Raw genomic sequence first — 23,383 nt, forward strand, 5'->3', positions numbered from 1 at the left:
TCATACCAGGGCGCCTCAACCTTGGCAACTTTAAGATGTGTGAACTTCAACTGGCTGGGGAATTCTGGGAGTTGGAGTCTAGAGAGCTTAAAGCTGCCAAGGTTGAGAAACAGCGTTATGATACACTATTCCCTTTTCACGCCAAAGGAAAAAAATGCATAAAAAGAGTTTGCATACTTTTAGGTATGCAAGGTTCTCTTAGAACATAGATTGAACACCCCCCCCCCCAGTGTTCCGGACTACCAGGAGCATGGGAGTTGTAGTTTGACACATCTGGAGGCCGTCAGCCGTTCTGAAGGTCGCGGGCGCCCGCCCTCCGCGCTGATTCGCTCGCTTCGAGTCCGCAACGGATGGCCCCGCCCCCTCCCCGCCCTCTTGGCTGTCTCTCCGTCTCCCTTCCTCCCTCCCCTCCCATGCAAGATGGCGGAGAGCTTGCCGGAGCATGAGCGGATCCTGCAGGAGATTGAGAGTACGGAGACGGCCTGTGTGGGACCCACCTTGAGGTGAGCGCCAGGGGGGCGAGGCCGAGGTGCCGCATCCGTCGCGAAGCCCGAAAACCGTCGGTCTTCCCTATTTGCAGCGCCGGAGCGATGACAGCTCGCTCCCGAGGAGCGCGGCGCTTCTGCCGTGCAAAATTCAGGGGAGCGGAGGTTGCAGCTTCCCGGGAGTCTCCTGCCTTTGTAGCTGCGTGGGGTAGGGGTGGGGGTGGGGGCTCCTTCCATTGAATTTCCCTGCCCGTGGCTTGGTAGGTCTCCTTTCCCCGGCGAAGGGGAGGACCAACTTCACCCGGGCCCCTCGTTCCTCTTTAAGAAAGGCGTCCTCCTTGCTCACCTGGCGGCTCACCTGGTCTCCGAAGCCTCGGCCGAGCAGCCACATCGCTTGGCTAAGCATCCCCTACTTTCCTCTGGAATCAGGGAGGGAAGCGCAGCTTCTCAGAAGCGCAGCTGGGATTCCGGGTTTTCGTGGGATGCCCATTTCCCTCTGTTCTGACAACCTGGGAGCTGTCAAACGGAAATGGCCAGGACACGTGAAAGACTCAAGAGCAGCCCTTTGGCCCCTCACAGAACCCTATTTTTTCTACTGAAGTTCTCCTCCGGTCAGGATCAGCTTGTTCAGTCTCTCACACCTGTCTTCCCCTGGGAGTGTAAGTGTGCCATGGAGATACTCCTTTTCTTTCTGGTGTTTATTTCTTGACACATCTGAGGCTTACCCATAACAGCCTCTGGCTGTTTCCTTTCCTTTGGTGAAATAATTGTGCAATAAAGTATCTGGGAAAAAGGCATGGAGGTGAAGTTGTCTTTGTAAAGCTGATGTACTCTAAGTGTTTTGGGAGTTGTCAAAGCCAGTGAGTTTCCTTTTGTAGTCAGGAGTTCTAAATTGGCTTCCTCTGAAGGTAGTGTTTGACAGTTTTATTTGGAAATTAACAGTATTTTGCTTCTAATGATATGCTCAGCAGTAGCATTCTATGTAAAAGAAGTGGAGCAACTTTGTCGTTCTAACTAATTACACATGTCTGTATAATACTATGAATTTACTTCCTACTATAAAGATGGGTGGGTCTTCATTGTCTGGGAATGTGAATGGGAAGACTTTCAGGTTGCAAAACCTTCTGACCTGGGAATAGTGCAGTTGTCATAAATAAGAGTCAGTTATCAAGTGTCTTTGAATTTTGATCATGTGACCATGGGGATGCTGCAAGGATCACAAGTGTGAAAAACATAAGTCACTTTTTCAGTGCCACTGTAATTTTGAATGGTCACTAAATGAATGGTTTTACATCGAGGACTACCTGTATGTATTTAGCTGCTTAGTGTTTCCTCACTGTCCTCTGTAATACTAGATTTTGAAGAAACATCAAATTGCTCCATTCTAAATACCAATCTAAAAACTAAAATCGATAACACCGAAGAACTGAACAGTAATCTTATGCCAGTATTGTGGCTGTTTTAAATAATCTTCCTTGAACAATTTGTATAAATCTGCCTGAGACCTTTAAAATATATGGAACACCCCCCCTATTTTATTCCTATTATGAATACAGTTATTTAAGTTATTGATATTTTTCTTGGGAAAAATATGCTTAAGTTTTTAATGCATTCAAAATCTTTTTAATTTAAATAATATTTAACACAGGGGTGTCCAACCTTGGCAACTTTAAGCCCTGTGGAATTCACCTCCCAGAATTCCCCAACCAGCCATGAGAGATTCTGGAGATGAAGTTCACACACCTTAAAGATGCCAAGGTTGGACGCCTCTGGTTTAACAGATAAACATATTGAACAAATATAATTTTCTAATATAATAAACATTTTGTGCAATTATTGTATGCAGAAATTGAATTACTGCTCTTCACTGAAAGGTACTGCATGTCTTAATAAAGTTAATATTGAAATGTTTTAACTGCAGCATTAGAAAGATGCTGAAGATAAGGATATTCCACCAAACCTGTTTTTTAGTACGCCTCATGATGAGATTCTCATCTTTTCAGTACTTATTAAATGTGCTTCTTGACAGCATTATATCATCAAATAACTATTAAACACCTGCTTTACATGAGACTTAATCATTGCTGTTAAGAACTTGGATTCATCAGATTCATATTTTCCTCTGCTTTTACAGTTTATTTTCTTTTGCATTTATCTAGTACAACTGTTATTCTCTTCACATAAAATAATTTCAGAAAAATGTTTAGTGTGGACTTGTTTTTCTAGATTGTTGGTTTAGGAAATGGAAGAGTGGTGATCTGTATTTCTTTACTATGTATGAAGAGTCCCAGGGGTGTCCCCTTGTAGTAGTTGTCTCTCGGGATCAGTCTTAGCATTTTTTCTCCTGATTCATGGGCTTCCCATATCATTTTTATTTATTTATTTATTCAATTTCTATACACGCCCACCTCAGTCAATGAGTCTGGGTGGCTTACAATTCAAAAACTACACAATTAAAACAATAAAAACATTTTTAAACAATAAAAACAATAGTAATCTAAATAAACATATTCAAAATAAATATGCATAGCAACCAAGATACTTGGCCAGTTAACAATAAAGCCAGGAACAGGATCCTTAGCACATTTCAGCATCCCAGGCTCTGGAACACAGCCAGGTTTTTAGAGCTTTACGAAAAGTCAGCAAGGTTGGGGCCATTCTAATCTCCAAGGGGGGGGGGGATATTCTGTAAGGCAGGGTTACTGCAGAAAAAGCCCGTCTTGGAGTCCCTGCCAGCATCACAGCTGATGGGCTCTGCAGCATGCTCATTCTACCAGATCAAGTTTGATAGTCTCCAATCTTCCCTTTCCTTTTGGAAAAAGGTGATTCCCTCAGGTAATGTAGTCCCAAGCCATGTAAGTAGACAACCAGTCCCTTGAAGTGCACCTGGAAACATATGAGTAACCAATGCAGCTCCCGTCACAGTGATGTTGCATGTGCTGTATATTTGGCACCGTTTACTACTCAACACAGCCACATTTTGCATCAGTTGAAGTTTCTGATTGCTTTTCAGGACAGCCTCATGCAGAGTGTGATGCAGTAGTCAATGAGCGGTTACAAGGACATGATTCACTGTGAGAAGGGCCTGCTGCTCCAATAATGTGTGTAACTGGCACACCATGAAAAGTAGTGCAACCCTCATTCAGAACTAAAGATGGAAGAACCTTATTTCTGGAGGGTCCAAATACCCGCAGCCACTCTGTCTTGCTAAGATTGAGTTGGAGCCTGTTTTGCCCCATTTAGTCCCCAATAGCCTCCAGACATTGGGATGGGATGTCCATGGCATCACTCAAGGGGCCTGGGGTAGACATATATAGTATATCTTGGTGTCATCTGCATATTGATAATATCTTACCACAGACTGATGCATTACCTCACCCAGTGGCCTCATATGAATGTAAAATATAAGAGGACAGAGAACTAAACTCTTGAGACTCTCCACAAAGTAGGGGCTGTGGGGTGGATCTCTCTTGGTTTATTAACACTGTCTGGAACTAGCCTGGAGAAAGAAAAAACAGTACAATACAGTGCTGCCCACCTCCAATTCCTGTAGCCGCCCCGGAAGGATACCATGATTGATGGTATCAAATGCTGCTGGTGGGTCAAGAAGAGCCAGGATGGATTTGGAACTGAGACAGAAGCAATCACACCCATGGATGGTTCTGGCAGGAGTGGGATGGGTGTGATTGCTTTTGTCTCAGTTCCAAATCCCAGTATGAACCTCAACTGAAAGGGGTTTAGGTAATTTGCTTCTTCCAGAATTCTCGGAAGCTGCCTTGCAACTCTCTTTCCACCACTTTCCCTGGAAAGGGAAGATTGGACACTGGACAAAAATTGTCCAAATTACTTGGGTCAAGTGATGGTCCTTTGAGAGGGGAGTGTATTGTTCTGATGATACTCAAGTCTTATGAATCTTTGATGACAATGCATAGTTAGGTTACAGCAATGTCTCAGTAGCATTTTCTTTTGGATGTTCTTCCACCACCTTAAGGTGAATAGAAACAAGATTGAGACTGTTGTGTTTTGATCTGATTCTGAGTCTTCTTCATATTTTTCTTCAGAGCTCCCAAACTGCTGTAGTTTTCTTCAGTAGCACCCTTGGGGTTTGATGGATGACTTTATACCCATGTACTGATTTTACAGTTAGGGTTACTCATTTTAACTTGATGAATATTCATTACATTTGAGGATTTCTGATGGAAAAGACCATGGCATAACTGGTACATGGTTATCTCATATTGACATCGAGAATAATTGCCAGGAGACTATTACAAATTATTACTGCTGTTTGGACTGTTCTGGACTTTCACATTAGGCTTATGTCTCGGTACAGCATAGGATTCTTTACTGGTTCCTATTCAGATCACAGCCTTGTTTAAATACTGGTATGTCTGTGTGTTTGGAGTGTATGGTCACCCACTCTACCCCACCCTTATCAGTCTACTCTTATTTCTTCCTACAATTCTATTCATTTTTACACCATTGTTTTCTTGCTCCAGGAGTCTTGGTCTCCAGCTTCTGGGTCTTGATGAACCTGACCCCATGACTCCAGAATCAATTCCCTTCCTCCCTTTGTCTCTGTAGTCTTTAAACCCTTTTTAAAGAGCTTTTATTTGATTTCTGTGTTTGTGTCGAATCTGGTTGTTCTTCCCTACTCTTATTTAACTGAGAATTCCAGGTTACCTCTTATTTAAATTATTTTGAATGTAAATACCATGCTCCTATCACAACTCAATTATTTACTGGGTTGTGCACTAATATTATTACATTTGTAATTATTATGTTGTTGTTTTGTTCTCTTGTACCATACCTTAGTAAAGACACTAATGATTATGATGCTTGATTCCTATATTGGGTACATAGCCAATCTACACATGTGCTAATTTGCAATTTTGAGGTTGTTAGGCCTGCTGTTCCTGGTCTCCTGTGGCTACCAAATGATGCTTAAATGCACAATTGCTCTTAAATTGCAGTACCAAACTCTGTGAAACTCATGTTTAAACATGAAGTCAACAGGAACTGAGCTTAACTCAAAGAAGACTTTAGTTCCGAAGATTGTATGCCTGCTGTATAGGGTTTAATTTAATCTTACAGTAATTTAAGGCACTTTCCATAGGTACAGCATATATTTCAAATTGAAGTTGGACTCACTCCAGGTTGTTCCAGAAGGAGGAACTAAGACAATGTCTGGTTAAATTATATGTATATGTCATTCTGTGTATAGATGTTGGCATGGGTGTGCTTTCTCTCTGATTATAAACACATCTTCTGATATTCCTGTATGCAAATTATGTGGGTGATGTCTTAACATTCTGAAATTTTGTTTCACAATACAGTGTGAAATCAACATCTGAGACCTGTGGGTGAAGTTTGAGTGTTCAGTGAGTTTCCGAAGTGTCCTTGGTAGTGACTCTGGGTTCATGTATCATAATAGTTTATTGGTCATGTTTGTTGAATAAGCCACAATTGACCCAGTTCACACATCACACTGAACTATAAACCACTGTCTACAAACCAGAGTAGTTGAGTGCTAAGCCAAAATTAAACAAATCACATTTTAGATAGAGTTATAGTAGTGTAAATTGAGACATTTTTTTTTTGCTTTTAGAGTGGGAGAAGTTTGAACAAGTTGATTTGTACCCGGCAATTTGTTTTGAAGTCTAGCAATTTGTAATGCCTTGGGGGATGTCGTTAATGTGTTAGTTCCCTGTAGTTACTGTAAAATATAATGAAGCGCTCTTTTCCAACCTGGTAGGAAAACTTTAGCTATAGATGTGAAGTAATTCGCAAACAGATGCAGCTAGTAATAGAATTAGGAAAGAACTATTTTATTTAGCAAACTGTACAGTATTCCAAGAATGTTTTCTTACTGTTTTCTCTCTAAGATTAGAATCAAGGTTGCACTTTTTTATATTAATTTTTCCTAATCTGTCAGCTTTCATTATTCATAGCCAGCATTTAGAGCATCAAGCCAGAAAAGGCTACTGATTGTATGCGAATAAATTCTGTTGGGAACAATCAGAAATTACTTTATGCATGCACGGGAATACATTAACTATAAGGGACCTGAAATAACAAAGATACAAGATCTAACTTACATATTTGTATTTTACAGTCCATCCGCACATACAAAAAAAGAGTCCCCAGACAAGTTTATAAAGGAATCCTAGCATATACTTTGAATGGTGGACTTGTAAAAGGATCAATTAAGTCCTGTTTTTCAGAGAAGGATTGCTTAAAGGTTAAATTTTAAACAAGTATTGTTATAGAAATTTTGGCTTTTTTATCCTATTTTTTTTACTATGAGAATATAATGGAGTTTCACTGTATGTAACTTTAATTAAATTAGTATTCTACAGTTTCAAATCTGTAGAATCTCTGTTTTTAGAGCTGTCAATTCCATCTATGCTCTAGATCAGGGCTTTTCAACCAGTGGTACGGGTACCACCTGTGGTACATTGGCACCTGGCAGGTGGTACGCGACCATCCTAGAAAAGTGGTAGCGGGGGAGGGGAATGAGCTGAACTGGTGGCAACACTGCACAAGCCTGAGTGAGAGATGGCTGGAGCTGCAGGGCTGTCAGGGCTCAGCGGAAGCGCCAGGATCAGTGCCACTTTCCAGCTGATCGGTGCTACTTCGGGGCTGTCAGGGCTCAGTGGAAGCGCCAGGATCAGCGCCAGGCTCCAGCTGGAGTTCGGCGCTGATCCTGGTGCTTCTGCTGAGCCCTGAAGAAACACCAGTCAGCTGGAAAGCAGCACTGATCCTGGCACTTCTGCTGAGCCCAGAAGAAACGCCGATCAGCTGGAATGTTGCAGCATCTCCAGGGTCTTGTGATTTACATTCAGATGCTTGGCAACTGATTCATATTTATGTCGGTTACAGTGTCTCAGGGTCATGTGAAGTGACCAAAACCTGCTGCAACCACCCAGCAGACGGGGGGAATAAAAACCAAACACCCCCACCCCACCCCCACTGCCAATCCTCAACAGAAATGCTCACAATGAAAACCTCGGACAAGAGGAAGAGCGCCGCCGGGTGGGCAGGCAGGTGTCTTGCTCGACTGTGGCTTGGGGAGCACTTTTTCAGTGCCATTGTAACTTCGAACAGTCACTAAGCGAACTGTTGTAAGTCGAGGACTACCTGTACTTTATCACTTTTTTTCTTTTGGGGGGGGGTCATCAAGTTTTTGACACCTTGCTAGGCGATTGGTGGTACTCGGATGTTGCCATATCTTAAAAGTGGTACAATGGGTGAAAAGGTTGAAAAGCCCTGGTATAGAGGGACGGGTGGATGAATTAGTGGAGAAAATGGAAGGAACAGAGGACAGACTTGAGCAAGTAGAAGAAGGCGTGGAAATTCTTCAAAATGAGATAGTAATGTCACAATATAAAGAAATGGAATTTGCCTTGAGAATCAGGGGTCTTAAGGAGGATCTACAAGAGAAACTTAAGGAGGAAATTGTTACAGCTTTGGCCCTGGTTTTGAATTGCAACCCAGAGGTGATCTGTGGAGAAATAGAAAATTTTTTTAGAGTAAACTCCTGGGTTGCACGTCAGAGAAATCTACCTAGAGATGTGGTTGTCTACTTTACCACAAGAGTACGTCGTAATGAAATTATACAGCTTTTTTATCAGCAGAGATTTCAAATTGCTGCACAAGATATTATACTTTTAAAAGAAATACCTTCTAAGATTTTAAGAAGAAGAAAGGATTTTACCTTTTTGGCTCAGGAGTTAAAGAAGCAGCAGATGCCTTTTAGATGGGAGATACCTTTGGGCATTGTGGTAAATTATTTGGGGACCAGATACAGATTAAATTCTGTTCAAAAAGCTAAAGATTTTTACTCATCGGTCCTGAAAGCTGATTTACCAACATCAACGACATCTAAAGCACAGGAAGATTGGATGGAGCAACCTGTTGTGGAACTGCCTGGGGCCATGTCATTACCTGCAGCAGATCCTCAGAATCAACAAAAGTTGGGAGTGAATGTAAAGGAGCAAAGAATGACTCGTACTGCCTATAGGCGTAAGGAGAGAGAACAACAACAAAAAAAAATTATATCCATAACATATTCACCAACGTCGGAGCCAGTGGGAGGGGCGAGGCCAAAGAGATCTGTAACAACAGACTTGCAGGGAATGCTTAACAAGCTTCACAAGCCAAAGGACGGTTAAGATGAAGATGCTGAATGTGAATGGTCTGACTTTACTATGGAAAAGGAAGAAATTATTTTAATATTTGAATAATATAAAAAGGGTTATATGTTTATAAGGAACTTATAGTATTTTGTAAGATTTAAAATATTTGATAAATTTAAGAATGGGACTTTATCCTATTCTTTTTTAGCTTGAAGAAGGAGGCATTTATTGACTTGAGAGTGAAGAAAGTGAAGGAAAAACTTAAGTGTAAAATTTAAGGAAAAAAATTTATATAAGATGCTTGATAGATATTTAGATTTTTTTTTTAAAAAAAAATTGTTTTGTATAGTTTAAATGTTGAAGGTGGATAGATTATATTTAGAGAACGTATGGAATGAATAAATATCACATAGTTTTTGAGTAGATAGATTGTTTTTACTTATTGTCTTATTATAGTTAAAGTTTGTAAATATTGATTGTATTATGTTAGTTTAGTTAAATTGTAATTTAGATATATAATGGGATGTGTTTTAATCCTGTATTTGGTTCCGGGAAGTCCAGGGGGGGAAGGGGATTAGGGGATAGAAATTATAAAAATTGATGTATTTATATGTTATAGGTAAATAATAATTATATTGAAAAGAGGAGATGCTCGGCTGGTACCCCAAACTGCACTCGATGAGGTGGCTAAGAAGGAGAAGGGATGTAGTTAGGTGGAAAGGAGGAAGGAGGAGAGGTTGTGAGTTTAGAGGGAGGAAGGACAGGAAAGTGGATGAGGGAGGAGGCAAGGCGGGGTCTGCGGAGCGTTTCCAAAAATGTACTGAGTTGGATTATCTTTTTTTTACTTGTGTATGTAAATGCATCATACTGATATTTGTTGTTTAATTAAAAATCAATAAAAATTTTATTTAAAAAAAGAAAAAAAAAGAAAGTAAGTTGCTGGGGTTGAGAAACAATATACTACTACCGTGTTTCCCCAAAAGTAAGACCTATCCCGAAAATAAGCCCTAGCTTGATTTTTGGGGTGGGCCTAATATAAGCCCTAACCCAAAAATAAACCGTAGTTTTGGGGCAAGGCACACACCTAAAAATCAAGTTGGGGTAGGTGGAGCTGCCCCACGTGCCCCACAACCACTTACCTTGCAGCCAGGCCTCTCCTCGCCGGCCCACTTCTTCTCAGGCGTCCTCAGGCCTGCATTTTGCAGTCAGGCCTTTCCGGAAGGCCACTGCAGCGGAGAACTGAGCTATGGATTGAATCCATTGCTCGGTTCTCGGCTGCAGAGGGCTTCCGAGAAGGTCTGACTGCAAAATGCAGAGCCGAGCTCCATTCTGAGCTGCAGAATGAAGTTTCTCCTTTGGTCGCAGAAGAAGTGGGCTGGCTGGACAGGGCTGTCAGTGCCGGACGTCAGTGAAAAAGATTCCCCCTGAAAATAAGACCTGGTGCCTCTTTTGGAAGTAAAAAAAAGACCCAGTCTTATTTTCTGGGAAACATGGGTAGCATACCAAGAAACATGTCCCTTTATTCTCTTTGGGAAACATGAATTTGAACCAATGTTCAGTTATTCTTCTGCTCATTGAGTAAGTAGTTTTAGTAGTGCCTAATGCAACACTATTATTTTTACTTCTTTAAGAATAACTCTTATTGGGCTAATGTCAATCTTCCAGCTTTTTTTCAGTATGCTTAGATCAGCAGTCGACTAAAAGCTGGTTTTATAGGTAAACATGATTCTTTAAAAGTCTATAATTTTCAGTATCAAAATGAATTTCACACTTGACTTCTGTGTATATAAATTTCCTTGAAGTAACTGGTGTGCGTGTAACTGTGCACAGGATTGCAATGTAAAATTTGAATTAGATTAGGGAGAACATCAGAGGAGAAAATGTAAATGTTGTCAGATTAGTATAATTTTTTTTAAAAGAACTATTCAAAAACATATAATATTTGAAAAAAGCTGTAGATCAAGAATGAGTACATAAAGATTTATTTATTTAAAACATTTATATCTATATATTTATATCCCCAAACTGTCTTTCCCATAGTACATTAGCAACACTTGGTGTCAGAATGTCTATATCAGGAGTGTGTTTTTTGATGAAAAAAGAAGCATAATCTAAATATATCTATTTTACTTATACAACCCCAATCCCCAAAAATTAATGATACTGCCTCTTCTGCTTTAGCAATTATAGGCTGATTTCTTTTTTGCTATAAATTATGTATACTTTTTTCACTATGCTGGTTTAGTACTTAATTTGTAGGGCACATGGCAATTATTTTAAAGCAGCTACTATTATTAGGATAAGTTTCTTGGCATCAGGATATTTGGAAATGTTGAAATGGTCCAAACAGATTTTATATCAAGCTTTAGGTGTAACCATTTACTTTAAAATAGGAACTTTAAAATAGGAACTGCATAGTTTTGGAGATCAAGTATAGCAAGTTTAAACAAGATTAAACTTAATGTGCTGCCTACAGAGCACCTGGGACTGATCTGCCTAAACATGTGCACTATATCCAAAGATATCATTTTACTGTAGTTTCATCAGTGGCACTAAATCTTGATGGGAGTGCTTGTTAATTAATTTATATAGCTGTCAAGGTTAGGATTACAATTGGATGACAAAACATTAATATAACACAGTCCTCTTTTTGCCACACCTGTCCAATTCCATCACAAACTATTTGCTCAACAGATGATTACAGGAAAATATGTTTTATAGCAGCCTTTTTCAATCTGATTCCCTCTAAGAGTGCTGAACTGGCCAAAATGGCCAAAATTTAACTCATCATTGCTGGATAGCATCAGTTTAAGGAAAGCTGCTTTACAAATTTGAATTTTAGATTTTTACTGATTGAGACTGAAATAGGAAATGTAGATTAAAAACAAATCTATGTAGTCTCTTTGCTAAATCACAGGAACACCTGTAATGTGTTTTGTGAGCACAGATCAAGATTCTCCCACAGGTGAGGTAGCCCAAAGGTGATTGAAGCTGCTGTGCTCTGGAAAGTGGTGTTTTTTTCTAATATTCTGCCTTAAGATGCTACATGCAATGCAGTACATAATAAATCTTGGAAAAGTAGTTTGAAATTATATATTCCAGAATGGTAATCTTGTGCTTCTAGTTGGTTCTATTTTTTCCCTGTGGCACAGCTCCTTCAGTCCTCTTTTGACTATAATAAGAACACTACACTGTCCCAAGTAACACGAACACTATAGAACAGTGTTGGCGAACCTATGGCACGCGTGCCAGAGACGGCACTCAGATCCCTCTCTGTGGGCACATGCGCCATGCCCTGGAGATGGCAACCGTCCCTCTTCAACCAGCTGCCCACTAACTCGCCAAGGTCCCACATGGCCAGATGTATCCCGGCACCCATGCGCTTACTCGCCTCTGTGTGCAGAGCCCGATGGTATCAGGCAGCAGCCGCCCCTGCCCCTGCCTCACCTTGCCCTGTGACAGTGGCACCCCCGCCCTGCCTCGCCTCGCCTCGCCTCGCCTCACCCCGCAGGACGAGCCTCCTGCCCACCGCCCCACCTCCCAGAGACCCCCTGGATCTCCCCCAACCCTGCCCGGCTCCCATAGGCGTCCCTCCCTATGAGCAACATTGAGGTGATCATGCCCACCTTGGCCACACCCACCTAATCTGCCATGACCACCACAGCCACGCCCACCCAGCGGGCCACACCCACCTGGCACCTGGCGATAAATAAGTGGGTTTTGGGTTGCAGTTTGGGCACTCGGTCTCTAAAAGGTTCGCCATCACTGGTATAGCTTCATTTGAATCTATTCACAAAGTCTTTGTTTAATGTGACACAAATAGCTGAAAAATGAAAACTTTAAAAATACGTATTGCTTTTTTTTTTTAAGTGCTTATTGTATGAATTGGTAAGAAGCACAAAAGCTTGGCAGGAAGAAGCATCTCCTTGCCTGCCACTGTAAAAACAGGATGGAGGAAGTCCATTGCAAATCTGGGTTTACTGATTATCAGATGACGTTACACTACAAAGGATGTGCATTAACAACTATCAGTGAGATACACAGATTATTCAGACTGAACAATAACTGCTCTAATGTCACTATTACAGAATATTGACCCTGGTTATAGGAAGCAATGTTAACTAACAAACTGTACTCAGCCCTTCCTGCTTGTAGAAACAGGATACTATTAGTGAGAACAATTCACAGAAATTGCACATACAGGAAAAAGTGACAAGTCAAAGTATAAAGAACGAAGATTTATACATTCTTTCCCCGTTTGCAGAATTCAAACGAATGCCATTCTTTCTGCATGTGGTAATCTTCTAAACAGAACAAAGTGATTCAAAAGACAACAAACAAGGAGTGGAATGATAGGGATCGCAGATAATGGCTGCACATAGAATTAAGAATATGTCATTATTAAAAAAGCTGATGGATAGCAGAAAAAACCTGAACATTATTTTATGAAGTATTTAAAATTATTGTATTAAAATTTGGCAAAGGAGAGAGAGAGAGAGACTTATTCCATTGTGCTTGGCATCTTTTATCTTTTATTAATTTTATTGTAATGTCTTGGTTGTGAGCTGGCTAGACTTGTTGGGCATAGGGCGATGTACAAGTTTAATAAATTATATGTGTGAATATGAGATATATAATTAAAGATACTGGCAAAATGTCCTAAAGTACCATAGGAGTATAGGATTTATGGCACGTCCCATTTTTTCCATTGTTTGATATTTGTCTTTGATGACACAATTGCAAACACTGAATATCAGCTTTGTGATTGTCTTGATGTTGACAATTGGCTTTTGCTTGTGTTATCTTGCATATTTAAAATCCAACGGCATTTTGGGGAATGTTGTGAATCTATCTTCGTATTTTGCTACATTTATCAGTTTTATTAATTTAGTTAATTTTGAAAACTTTTGTGAGAGCTAGAGATATTTAATTCTCTAATGCATATACAGGATATGCATTGGCATTGAAAAAAGTGACTGATGACTGTTTTTTCATACTTACCAACCGTTGCAGCATCCCCCATGGTCATGTGATCAAAATCCAGATGCTTGGCAACTGGCACATATTTATGACATTTGCAGTGTCCCGGGGTCATGTGATCACCTTTTGCGATCTTTTGACAAGCAGAGTCAACGAGGAAGCCAGATTCATTTAACAATCATGTTACTAAGTTAACAACTGCAGTGATTCACTTAACAACGGTGGCAAGAAAGGTTGTAAAATGGGACAAAACTCACTTAACAAATGTCTCACTTAGCAATAGACGTTTTGGGTTCAATTGTAGTCATAAATTAAGGACTGCCTGACTGTTTTTTCTTAAGGATTGTGATATTCATATTCTGCTTTAAATTAATGTCAATACTGTTTCAGATCACTAAACTATGAATATGTGTAAGGGATAGGTTTATCGTTTTGGTGATGTTCAATATTCATTATTCGGGTAATATTTACCTATTGAATGATCTTTAGGGTAAATTATAATGACTGATTTGCTTGATTCACTTTTAAAAGTACACATTTTATTTTTAAAATTATACGTTCATATTTTAGTAAGAAATTAATTGGTTTCTAACATATACTGTTTGACATATAAAACCTGATACGTATGACTCTGCAACATTGTTCATTACAAGTTGTATACAAGAGCACTGTAAACTGATGGTCCTTCCAAATACTGTAATCTCTAGAGTAGTGAACAATAACTCCAAATTTTAACCAAATTATAAATTCCTTTTCAAAAGAAACCAAAGTATTACATGTAAAAAATGGGGAAAGACCAAAGGGGAAGGTTTCACTGTCTGTACAAAACTTTATTTTTTAGCAATAAATAAGAGAACAAAAAATACTCAAAATGGCTTTACCTTTTGGGTTATATATGATTTTCTTGTTTTTTGAACAGATTAATCTGGCACTTTGTTGAGTGGTCATGGTTAAACTGGTCATGGCTAAACTTGACAACTCAGGATTTTTGTGGCTTAGCAGGGTTTTAAGAGGTGAAATGGGGATTAATTTAAGGGCTAATTTTGCTTTTTCAATCTCCTATAAAAACTCTTCACTTTTTTCTTTGTGGATAAATTTCAAAGAAAGAAATTAGTGACTTAAAACTTGCTACACTTCAATTCTTACCTCCAAACAAAGATAGGGAGGGAGGGAGGAAAGGGAGGGAGGGGGAAGGAAGGAAAGGAAAGGAAAAGAAAGGGAGGGAGGGAGGGAGGGAGGGAAGGAAGGAAGGAAGGAAGGAGGGAGGGAAGGAAGGAAGGAAGGAAGGAAGGAAGGAAGGAAGGAAGGAAGGAAGGAAGGAAGGAAGGAAGGAAGGAAGGAAGGAAGGAAGGAAGGGGAGAAGATGAGGTACATTTTTCTCTACCTGCCAAAGAATTCAGGACAGGTAGTGTTTAACTTACAACCACAACTGGGACTAGACTTTGCATTGTTGAGCAAGGTGGTTGTTAAGTAAACCACACCTGATTTTAGAATCTTTTTTGCCACCGTTGTTAAGCAAAGCACTGTGAATAATGTGGTCATTAAGTGAATTTGGATTCCCCAGTGACTTTGCTTGTCAGAAACTGGCCGAGAAGGATGCAAATGGTAATTGCATGACCCTGGGATGATGCAATCTCGTAAATGCTTGCCAATTATCAGGCACCTGAATTTTGATCACATGACCATGGGGATACTGCAATGGCTGTAAGCGTGAGGACCCGTCATAAATTATTATTTTCAGTGCTGTTGTAACTTCAAACAGTCATTAAACAAATAGCTATTTAAATGGAGGACTACCTATAATGCTTTGTGTTAACTTTATTGAATATGCCAAAATGGATGGTTTCACATATAATGTAAAGCCACAGAATAATACTTTACAAATCAAGGGAAAAGCTATATTCAAACCTTGAGTTAGAGCAGGGGTCTTCAAACTTAGCAACTTTAAGACTTGTGGACTTCAACTCCCAGAATTCCGCAGCCAGCCCTGGCTGGCTGAGAAATTCTGGGAGTTGAAGTCCACAAGTCTTAAAGTTGCTAAGTTTGAAGACCCCTGAGTTAAAGTGATCTCTTCCCCCCTTCTTAACACAGTGAATAAACCCAACCAAAGTTTGCCAAAAGAAAAAAAACTAGAATCTTCAATTACTGTTAGCTTTCAGTTCTCTGTAAATTCCAGAGAATAGGGGGAGAATGGTTGAAATGAGTGTGTGACAGGTGCATCTTCTAATCTTCGGAAATGATTCCCCAGAGGCTTTCCAGTCACAGTGCTTTGAAGAGGATGTTGCATCTTACACGTCTCATAAAAGTTATATAGATACTTTCATTTTTAAAAATAAATCATAATTTAAAGGAGGATAGTTTCAAAAGCCCTCTGAATACTAGGGTTGTGAAACAAAAGTGTTTCAGAAAGTGTTATAGATCTCATGAAAGTCTACACTGTCTCTTCTATTCTTTAAAACAGCTGAGACTTTTCCAGGCTTGGGCAAAAGCCTGAACAAAATGCCACTGCTTTAAGGAATGCAGTTAACAAAGTTAATGTAATTTTTTAAAGCAGCAGCATCTTTTTCTGAGTTACTTAAATGAATGCCAGAGAGGTGTTGTGCTTGTTCAAGATCTGAAGACTTCAAAGTTATTTCTTAAAGAGTGCATAGCTTATCCAATTCTTTTGGCATCCTATCAAGTGGCATCTGTATAATATCGTTAGGTAGATTCCATATACATTGTCTGCTGAACAATAAAAAGGAATTAACACATTTCTTCCTCTGCCAAATCAAAAAACCTTGGATTGCACCTATGTATCCAGAATTTTATTATGCTCAGTTGATAGAGATGTTGCAACAAACATGTCATTCTTAACAAAAATGAGTGTTTTTTTATTCATTGGATTCAAGTCCCATAGGCTAAAAAGGCTACTTCTCTGTATCAAGTTGGCTGTTTTTAATCAATAAGGGCCAAACTGAATTGATTTGACACATAGCTGTATTTATTTCTATAGCTGTATTTATTTATTTAATCTGATGTATGATTTCTAGTGCTATCTAGGTATATTGGATTAGATTATCTTCAAATAATTTTCCTAAAGTACAGATCCTGCTTCTGTAAATAGTCGTGTAATGAAGGTAAAGTTTTTTTTTCCTTCTCCAGGGAGTCAAAAATTACACTGATTATAGGAGCAATATCTCTCTCTCTCTTTTTCTATTGTACTTTGTTATCTTCTACAGAAATTGATAGAATTCACATATCAGGGAAACTATAAAGTGGTTTGTTAGGTTTTGGCTTAGGGTGAATTCTGTGAATTCAATCTTTGTGATATGTGTGTAAATCATGGTTTATAGCTCTAGGTACCATTCCAATTGTGGTTTACTCAAGAAGCCACAATGAAAGAGTCTGTGATTTAACAGGATGTGTAAATCTAGTAATGATTTCCTTTCTGACCAAGTTGTTTTTGAACAGATCTGATATTTCTGACAACTTCAGTTCCCTTCCAATGTAGGCCATCAGAATAGAAAATACTTAAGTCCTTTCACCACTCTTATAAAATAATCTCTTTTTTCTTATTGACCCATCATGAGAGTTAATGCTGCATCAAGAAAACAAATAATGATATAAAAGAATTCCTTTCAATTCTAACAGTCTTAATCTTTAGTTCATTCAAGTATTGTTGTAGGATTTGATTTCTCTTCATTTCTTTTCTGTCCCATCATACAGAGTTCATCAAGACTTTAAGAAGCTTCTTTTGAAAGTCCAGTAGAAAAAATTATCCAGGTCACTCTCTTGGTTGTTTGTATTTCTTTTATAAAGCCTCAGGCCGGTTTCTTTTGTAGATCCACTAAAACATCCTTTTCTAAATCATTCTCTTGGCTTGTCAGTTATAAAACCATTTTCAATATAATTTCTATCTTGTCAGCTAAAATTTGTTCTGCTATTGGCCATTGGCTCCTATCTTGCGGAATTGTCTTCAGTCAGCCATTGTTTTCCCAGATCTGGTGGTTGTCTTCATGGCTAAGCTGCGGTTCAGCACCTTCAATGGGACACTGGTTTTGTACACTTCCTTTTTTAACTATCTTAGAAATGACTTGTTATTGATATTTTGGATGTTAAGAACTTTCAGAAGGATGTTAAGAACTTTCAGAACTTTCACTATACTTGGAAAGTTTTACACTATCCTTGATGAAAGAAGTTTCATGTAAGTTTAAGGATTAAGAAAAAAATACTTTTGGAAAACAGCAAAAGGTAGACTAGAATGTTGATTTTGGAAGGCTAAGGGACCAGATGGGCTGTGTGCGTGTGTCTGTGTGTGATTTTGAAATTAATTATTAAAAAAACCTCATGTGGGAAAGGTTTGTTGATCAGTAAATAGATATAAGATAAGAGGGGAATTTGAAGATTAATTAAAGGAAGCCAGAGTGAATTTAAGATTACAATTAAAGAAGTGACCCGTTAATACATGGGAACAATATTATTTGACTATAGAAGAAATCAAGGATATTCGGGAATAATATACCCAGGACTACCGGTATAGAAATAGATTTAATAGGGATGGCAGAAAAGGAACAGATTTTATTGGTTAAAATTGAACCTAAGACTGAGCTGTATGTGGATTTGAAAATAGGTTTAAAAATGCCTGACTCTGAGAGTAATGTGAATAAGATGCCACAGTGGTTTCCAGGGGCCTTCAAACTTGGCCCTTTTATGACTTGTGGACTTCAACTCCCAGAATTCCTCAGCCAGACACACTGGCTGGGGAATTCTGGGAGTTGAAGTCTACAAATCATAAAAGGGCCAAGTTTGAAGACCCCTGAATGAAACAAATGAGACCTGCTGATATCTAAATAATTAAAGAGGACATTCAGATAAATCAGAAAAGTGATTTGGAAAGCTTTCTTACAAAAGAGACATGTTAAACTAGTGAAGGAATTCCTGAGAGGAGACAAAGAGAAAAAGACAAGAAATCAACTTCTGGGACATTATTGGAAGGGATTAAAGACCAAACTTTAAAAGGTAAATGGAAGGACTATAAAGTAGATTTGTTCAACCTGGGTTAAAATAATATATGTTGTGATTTCTGCAGCTATTAATGGAACTTTTGGGGGAGGGATTTAATACCTCTGTAGCTATTAATGGAACTTATTTTTTGGCTCAGTCCTGTATGATTAGACTTTAAAGATTTGTTCATAAATAACAGATAAGATAAGGGAGATGTTTCTTTAGCTGTTACAGAAAATGGTAAATTGGAATATAAAGTGGATATATATAAAGTGTGTGAATGTGTGTTTTGTGTGTGTGTATTAGCATACATAGATTCTGGTAGATGTTAGGTGTCCAGAGTCACGATTTGCAAATTGGACAGCCATAGAAAACCAACAGTTACTCATGAGAGATGAAGAAAATGAAACTGGTCTTTTAAAAAGGCAAAATATAAAAAAAATTGATTTTCAGTATTACCATGTTTACATTGAATGTCAAAGGAAATAAGTTACTGTGTTTTTCAGATTGCTGTATATAAACGCATTCCAAAAATTCAAAAGAAAATGCAGTATTCCAGCCAGACCACACGATGGCAGTGGTCTGCTATTTAAAAAACAAACAAACACTAATGACATTGAAGCAGAATGTACATTACTGCAGACCGAATAATACTTTCAAGCTCAGCCTGAAGTATGCAATTACTGGAAGTATGGAAGGCTGAAATTACTCCCAGTTCACTAGCTGAATGTTAAGGCAATGATGCTTGACACAGAAAACAGAAATTAAACCTAATGCAATCCCTTACTATATATGATTCCTAATTTTAGAAAAATCAGTTTCTGAAGCAAGAAGCTCATTTGCTTCAGTTATCTGAACACCCCAACTTCTTGGGGGCGCTAAATAGATGTGGGAAATGAAGCTATCCTTTATTTATGCTAGTCTTGATCCATAACTTTCCTTTAGAGTTCGGGACTCGAATTTTGAATGTAAGAATCCATTTTTCCCTTCCAACAAAGGAAGAAGCTTGGGAACACTGATTTTCTATAAATGGCAAAGCATCTCCATTCAAGGAAATAATACATTTTGCACCTGGGAAGTACGTTGCAGTTTTGTGAATGCCTAGCAAGGAGGCTTCGTTCACAACATGTCCCTTTCTCCATTCTCAAGATGGACAGTGATTAATATTTGTATGTATTTATATGTAAGGGTGTAGGTATATACATATGTTGTATATAGCATGTTTATATGTGTATTATGTATGTGTACGCTTTTGAGAGCAAGCAACAGAATTTCTTTTTTAATGTGTGCCAGTATGCCCACAGTAAACAAAATGACAATAAAGGTTATCTTATCGTTTATCTCATTTCATCTCATCTCATCTTATCCATTCACTCTTTTTAATATAAGCTTCTGTTCTTCTCAGCCTGAGGTGCCCTCTTCTTTTCACAGAAGCAAAGAGAGGAGAAAGTCTACCTATGATATTCAAGTCTGGTTACATATAAATATTGGGCTGTTTTCTTATATTTAGAATTTTGTGCTGGTAGATAACTAAAATAGTTGGGCAAAATGCAATATATTGTATGAATAGAATTACTATTGAATATGATGAGTTAATGTTGCTGGTGATTAATTGTTGATTCCCTCTCTTCAGAAGAAAACCCATGTTGTATAAATTGTCTGTTTCTATTACTGTGTCTGTTAAAATACATTAACTGTTATTTCAGATCTATATCCCAGATCAGTTTAGAGGGGTTAAAAATATCACATCGTGTAATTGCTCATGATGAGAATGTTAATTTCCACAAGGTGGCACTGTTTCCATACAACATAAAGAACATGAATTTTTAGGTGATTTAGATTTGTCCTGTTTTCATGCTGAATTGCAAATGGCTTGTGAAATAAATGGTATGTGTATATTATACCCTGCAGCCTTTAAGACAGAACTTGAACTTTCACATTTTGATATTATAAGGACCTACATGCTAAAAACATGTTTTTAGTGACAAACTCACTTTTCTCTGCTGGCTTTTCACCAAAATATGTTTAGAATATGTTTGTTTTCCAGCATGTAGCATACTATTTCCCAATAATGAGGTATTCCATACTTGCCTTAATAAGAAATCAATTCCTATGAAGGAACAGTTACTGCTAAAACGCTTAGATAGCTGGAGAGGGAAATCTTACAAGGTTTGGGAAAATAAAAAGAGATTAAAATCATCTTCCCTCCAGAAATATTAGCATCAAAGGGCATTGCAGCTATCAGGATGATTTATTTAAGATATGTTTATTTCATTTTTATCAAGTTTCTCTTTGAGAGCTCAAGACATCATATCCCCAGAATAAAAAACCATTTAAGGTAAATTGAGTCAGGCAGTTTTTACTGGGGATCGCCTTCTTTAAAGCAAAATATTATAATGGTTCTCAGATGTAAGATTTTAAAAATGGAGAAGAAAAACATGATGGGGTGGAATAGACTGAACTTAGAACATACTGAGACTATCTAATCTCAGACAGTTGTAGTGGAAAGAAAGTTGTTTAAACTAAACATTTAGCATGTAAAATTTTATTTATGTATTAACATAAAAGTATGAGAAACCTGTTTTTATGTAGAAGAATGCCTTGATTTTTTTTAATTTATAAAAATATATATTAGTAGCTTTTTAAATTAGGAACATGAAGATATAATAAGCCCTCCTGAAAATGGCATTTCTGGGAGTTGGTGAGATGGTTCCAGATGGGGGGATATGGGTCTAAACAATTAAAGTAGCAAGAAGTGGAATGTCAAAACAAGAAGATAAAAATTCTAGCAAACAAATGCTGTTTGCTTTTATCTTTGCTGACATTTTTTTATTTCACTAAACATAACTTATCTCTTAATATATTTGCCCAATGTTATTTTTATATGTGACTGCATGCTAATGCTTTGGTGTTGACTGCTTCTAGAATAACCTCTCTAGATGCTTTCCAGATCTCTTTGTTAGACTTCACTTTGTTGTTGTTGTTATTCTACACTGCTCTATGTCTGTTCTGGTTTTCTTACATGTTTTTATTTATTTGGTTAAAAGATATGTATGCCAATCTCAAAACACAACTCTGGGTGGTTCACAACAACAATAAAACCCAGATCAATAAAACCCATAAAGTATAAAACCAAAACAAAACCCGGCGCCTCAGTCTTTCCCTTGGAAGGCCCCACAATCAACTCCAGACATCTTGACTCTGTCCCAGTGCCTGGGTAAAAAGCCCACTCAAGACGGCCTTTTGGAAGGCTGAGAGAATGTGGGCCTACCGATCCCATCAGGTAGGGACAGCCATGGAAATGGGCTGCTTCTGAGATCCCACTAGTTGGCAGGATTTCAGGAAAGGGAACTGGGGCATGCCTGACCTATCCAATGTCATGGGACAGGCAGATATTCTCAAGCTATATTAGCTTGTAAGAAGGAACACATGACCATATATGTGGGCCCATATAAAATGTGCATGTATAAAAGGGGTGCGGTTAGACTACCTCCCTCTGCCACAGTTTCTCCCCTCTCTTTGCATCAGCGCCAATAGCATTTATCAACTTAGATATTTCTAAGTTTTGTGCTTGTAGAAACAAAAAAAACCCCATGGAACTTACAAATATGCAACTCCTTGAGCTGGTCCTTTTTCTGATGAAAGGTAGTGCAGCAGTCCTGTAAATAAATGGCCCTTTTGCCATTGGACTGGCAAGGAGAACAAGAACTGAAAATATCATTCTGAAATCTAATTCGGTGTCTAGCTTCAGGGTGGGAATCTTGACTGAGATATCCTGAGTTTGTTTGGAATTCACAAAATACAAATCAAAATGAGCAAAATGCTGAGGGAAATGAAATCATCTATTATAGTTTGTATCATTGTATTCAAAAATGAGACAAGTAAATGCATTCTAAAAAAATACTAATTTTGGTTTTGGATTTTCTTTACTTATCCATGAATACAGTTTTGGGTAATGTTGGGCTGTGTCCACTAGAGGGGGCTAACTGAATACTTTTGAGTTAGAAGCATGAAAAATAACAAAAGAATACTTGAAGATTTTTTTTTTTCTGTAGTGGCATTCCTTTTTTATAAATGTATATTTTGGACATATAATGAGTAGACAGGTGGATGAGTTCCACCGCTGAATCAATTTAAGCAATGTCATGTTTAGAAGACAATATTAATTTCTATTCACGTTTTGTTTATATGTACTTATTGATAGGTCTGTGTATGATGACCAGCCAAATGCACACCAAAAGTTTATGGAAAAATTGGATGCATGTATACGTAATCATGACAAAGAGATTGAAAAAATGTGCAATTTTCACCATCAAGGATTTGTGGATGCCATTACAGAACTTCTTAAAGTAAGGGCTGATGCAGGAAAACTAAAGGTAAGGAGCTGCAGTTTTTAAAATATTTTTTTTAAATGAAAGGATTATTTTGTGCAGTACTAGAATGCAGGATTTATTGCCACATGTTCTTTTTCAAAGTAAAATATTGATATCTTTAGATGCTTGTGAATAATGACTCAAAACATTACAATAGTAACGAAAGAACTACAGTATGCCATGAAAATGCTACAATTACTTTTAGTAATTAAATATAAATAATTAGGTAGATTATTTTAGATCAACTCTAAATATTTTACAAAGTATTGATTTGTTTATATGTTAAATTTATATGGGTGCATACATCTCACAAAAAGTGAATCTGGGTAGCATACAACAAATTATAGAAGTTTAAAACAATAAAAATATAACAAGTATTAAAAAAATAAAAATCACAAGGCTAAGAGATGTTAACAACAGA

At 38.1% G+C, this 23,383-nt stretch overlaps 1 protein-coding gene across 1 annotated transcript in view; it reads left to right on the forward strand.

Annotated features, from left to right (window-relative positions):
- The first annotated feature begins 408 nt into the window (after positions 1-408).
- EXOC6 (exocyst complex component 6) overlaps positions 409-23,383 on the forward strand; it is a 105,716-nt gene continuing 82,741 nt past the window's right edge. Inside the window, exons 1-2 of the mRNA XM_015811279.1 lie at positions 409-503; positions 22,794-22,965. Of these exons, the coding sequence (XP_015666765.1) occupies positions 421-503; positions 22,794-22,965 (255 nt within the window). The 5' untranslated portion in view covers positions 409-420. The remainder of the gene's footprint in view (positions 504-22,793; positions 22,966-23,383) is intronic.

Source organism: Protobothrops mucrosquamatus, unplaced genomic scaffold (assembly GCF_001527695.2).
Source record: "Protobothrops mucrosquamatus isolate PMUCROS unplaced genomic scaffold, P.Mucros_1.0 scaffold36, whole genome shotgun sequence".
NCBI classification, from domain to species: Eukaryota; Metazoa; Chordata; class Lepidosauria; order Squamata; family Viperidae; genus Protobothrops; species Protobothrops mucrosquamatus.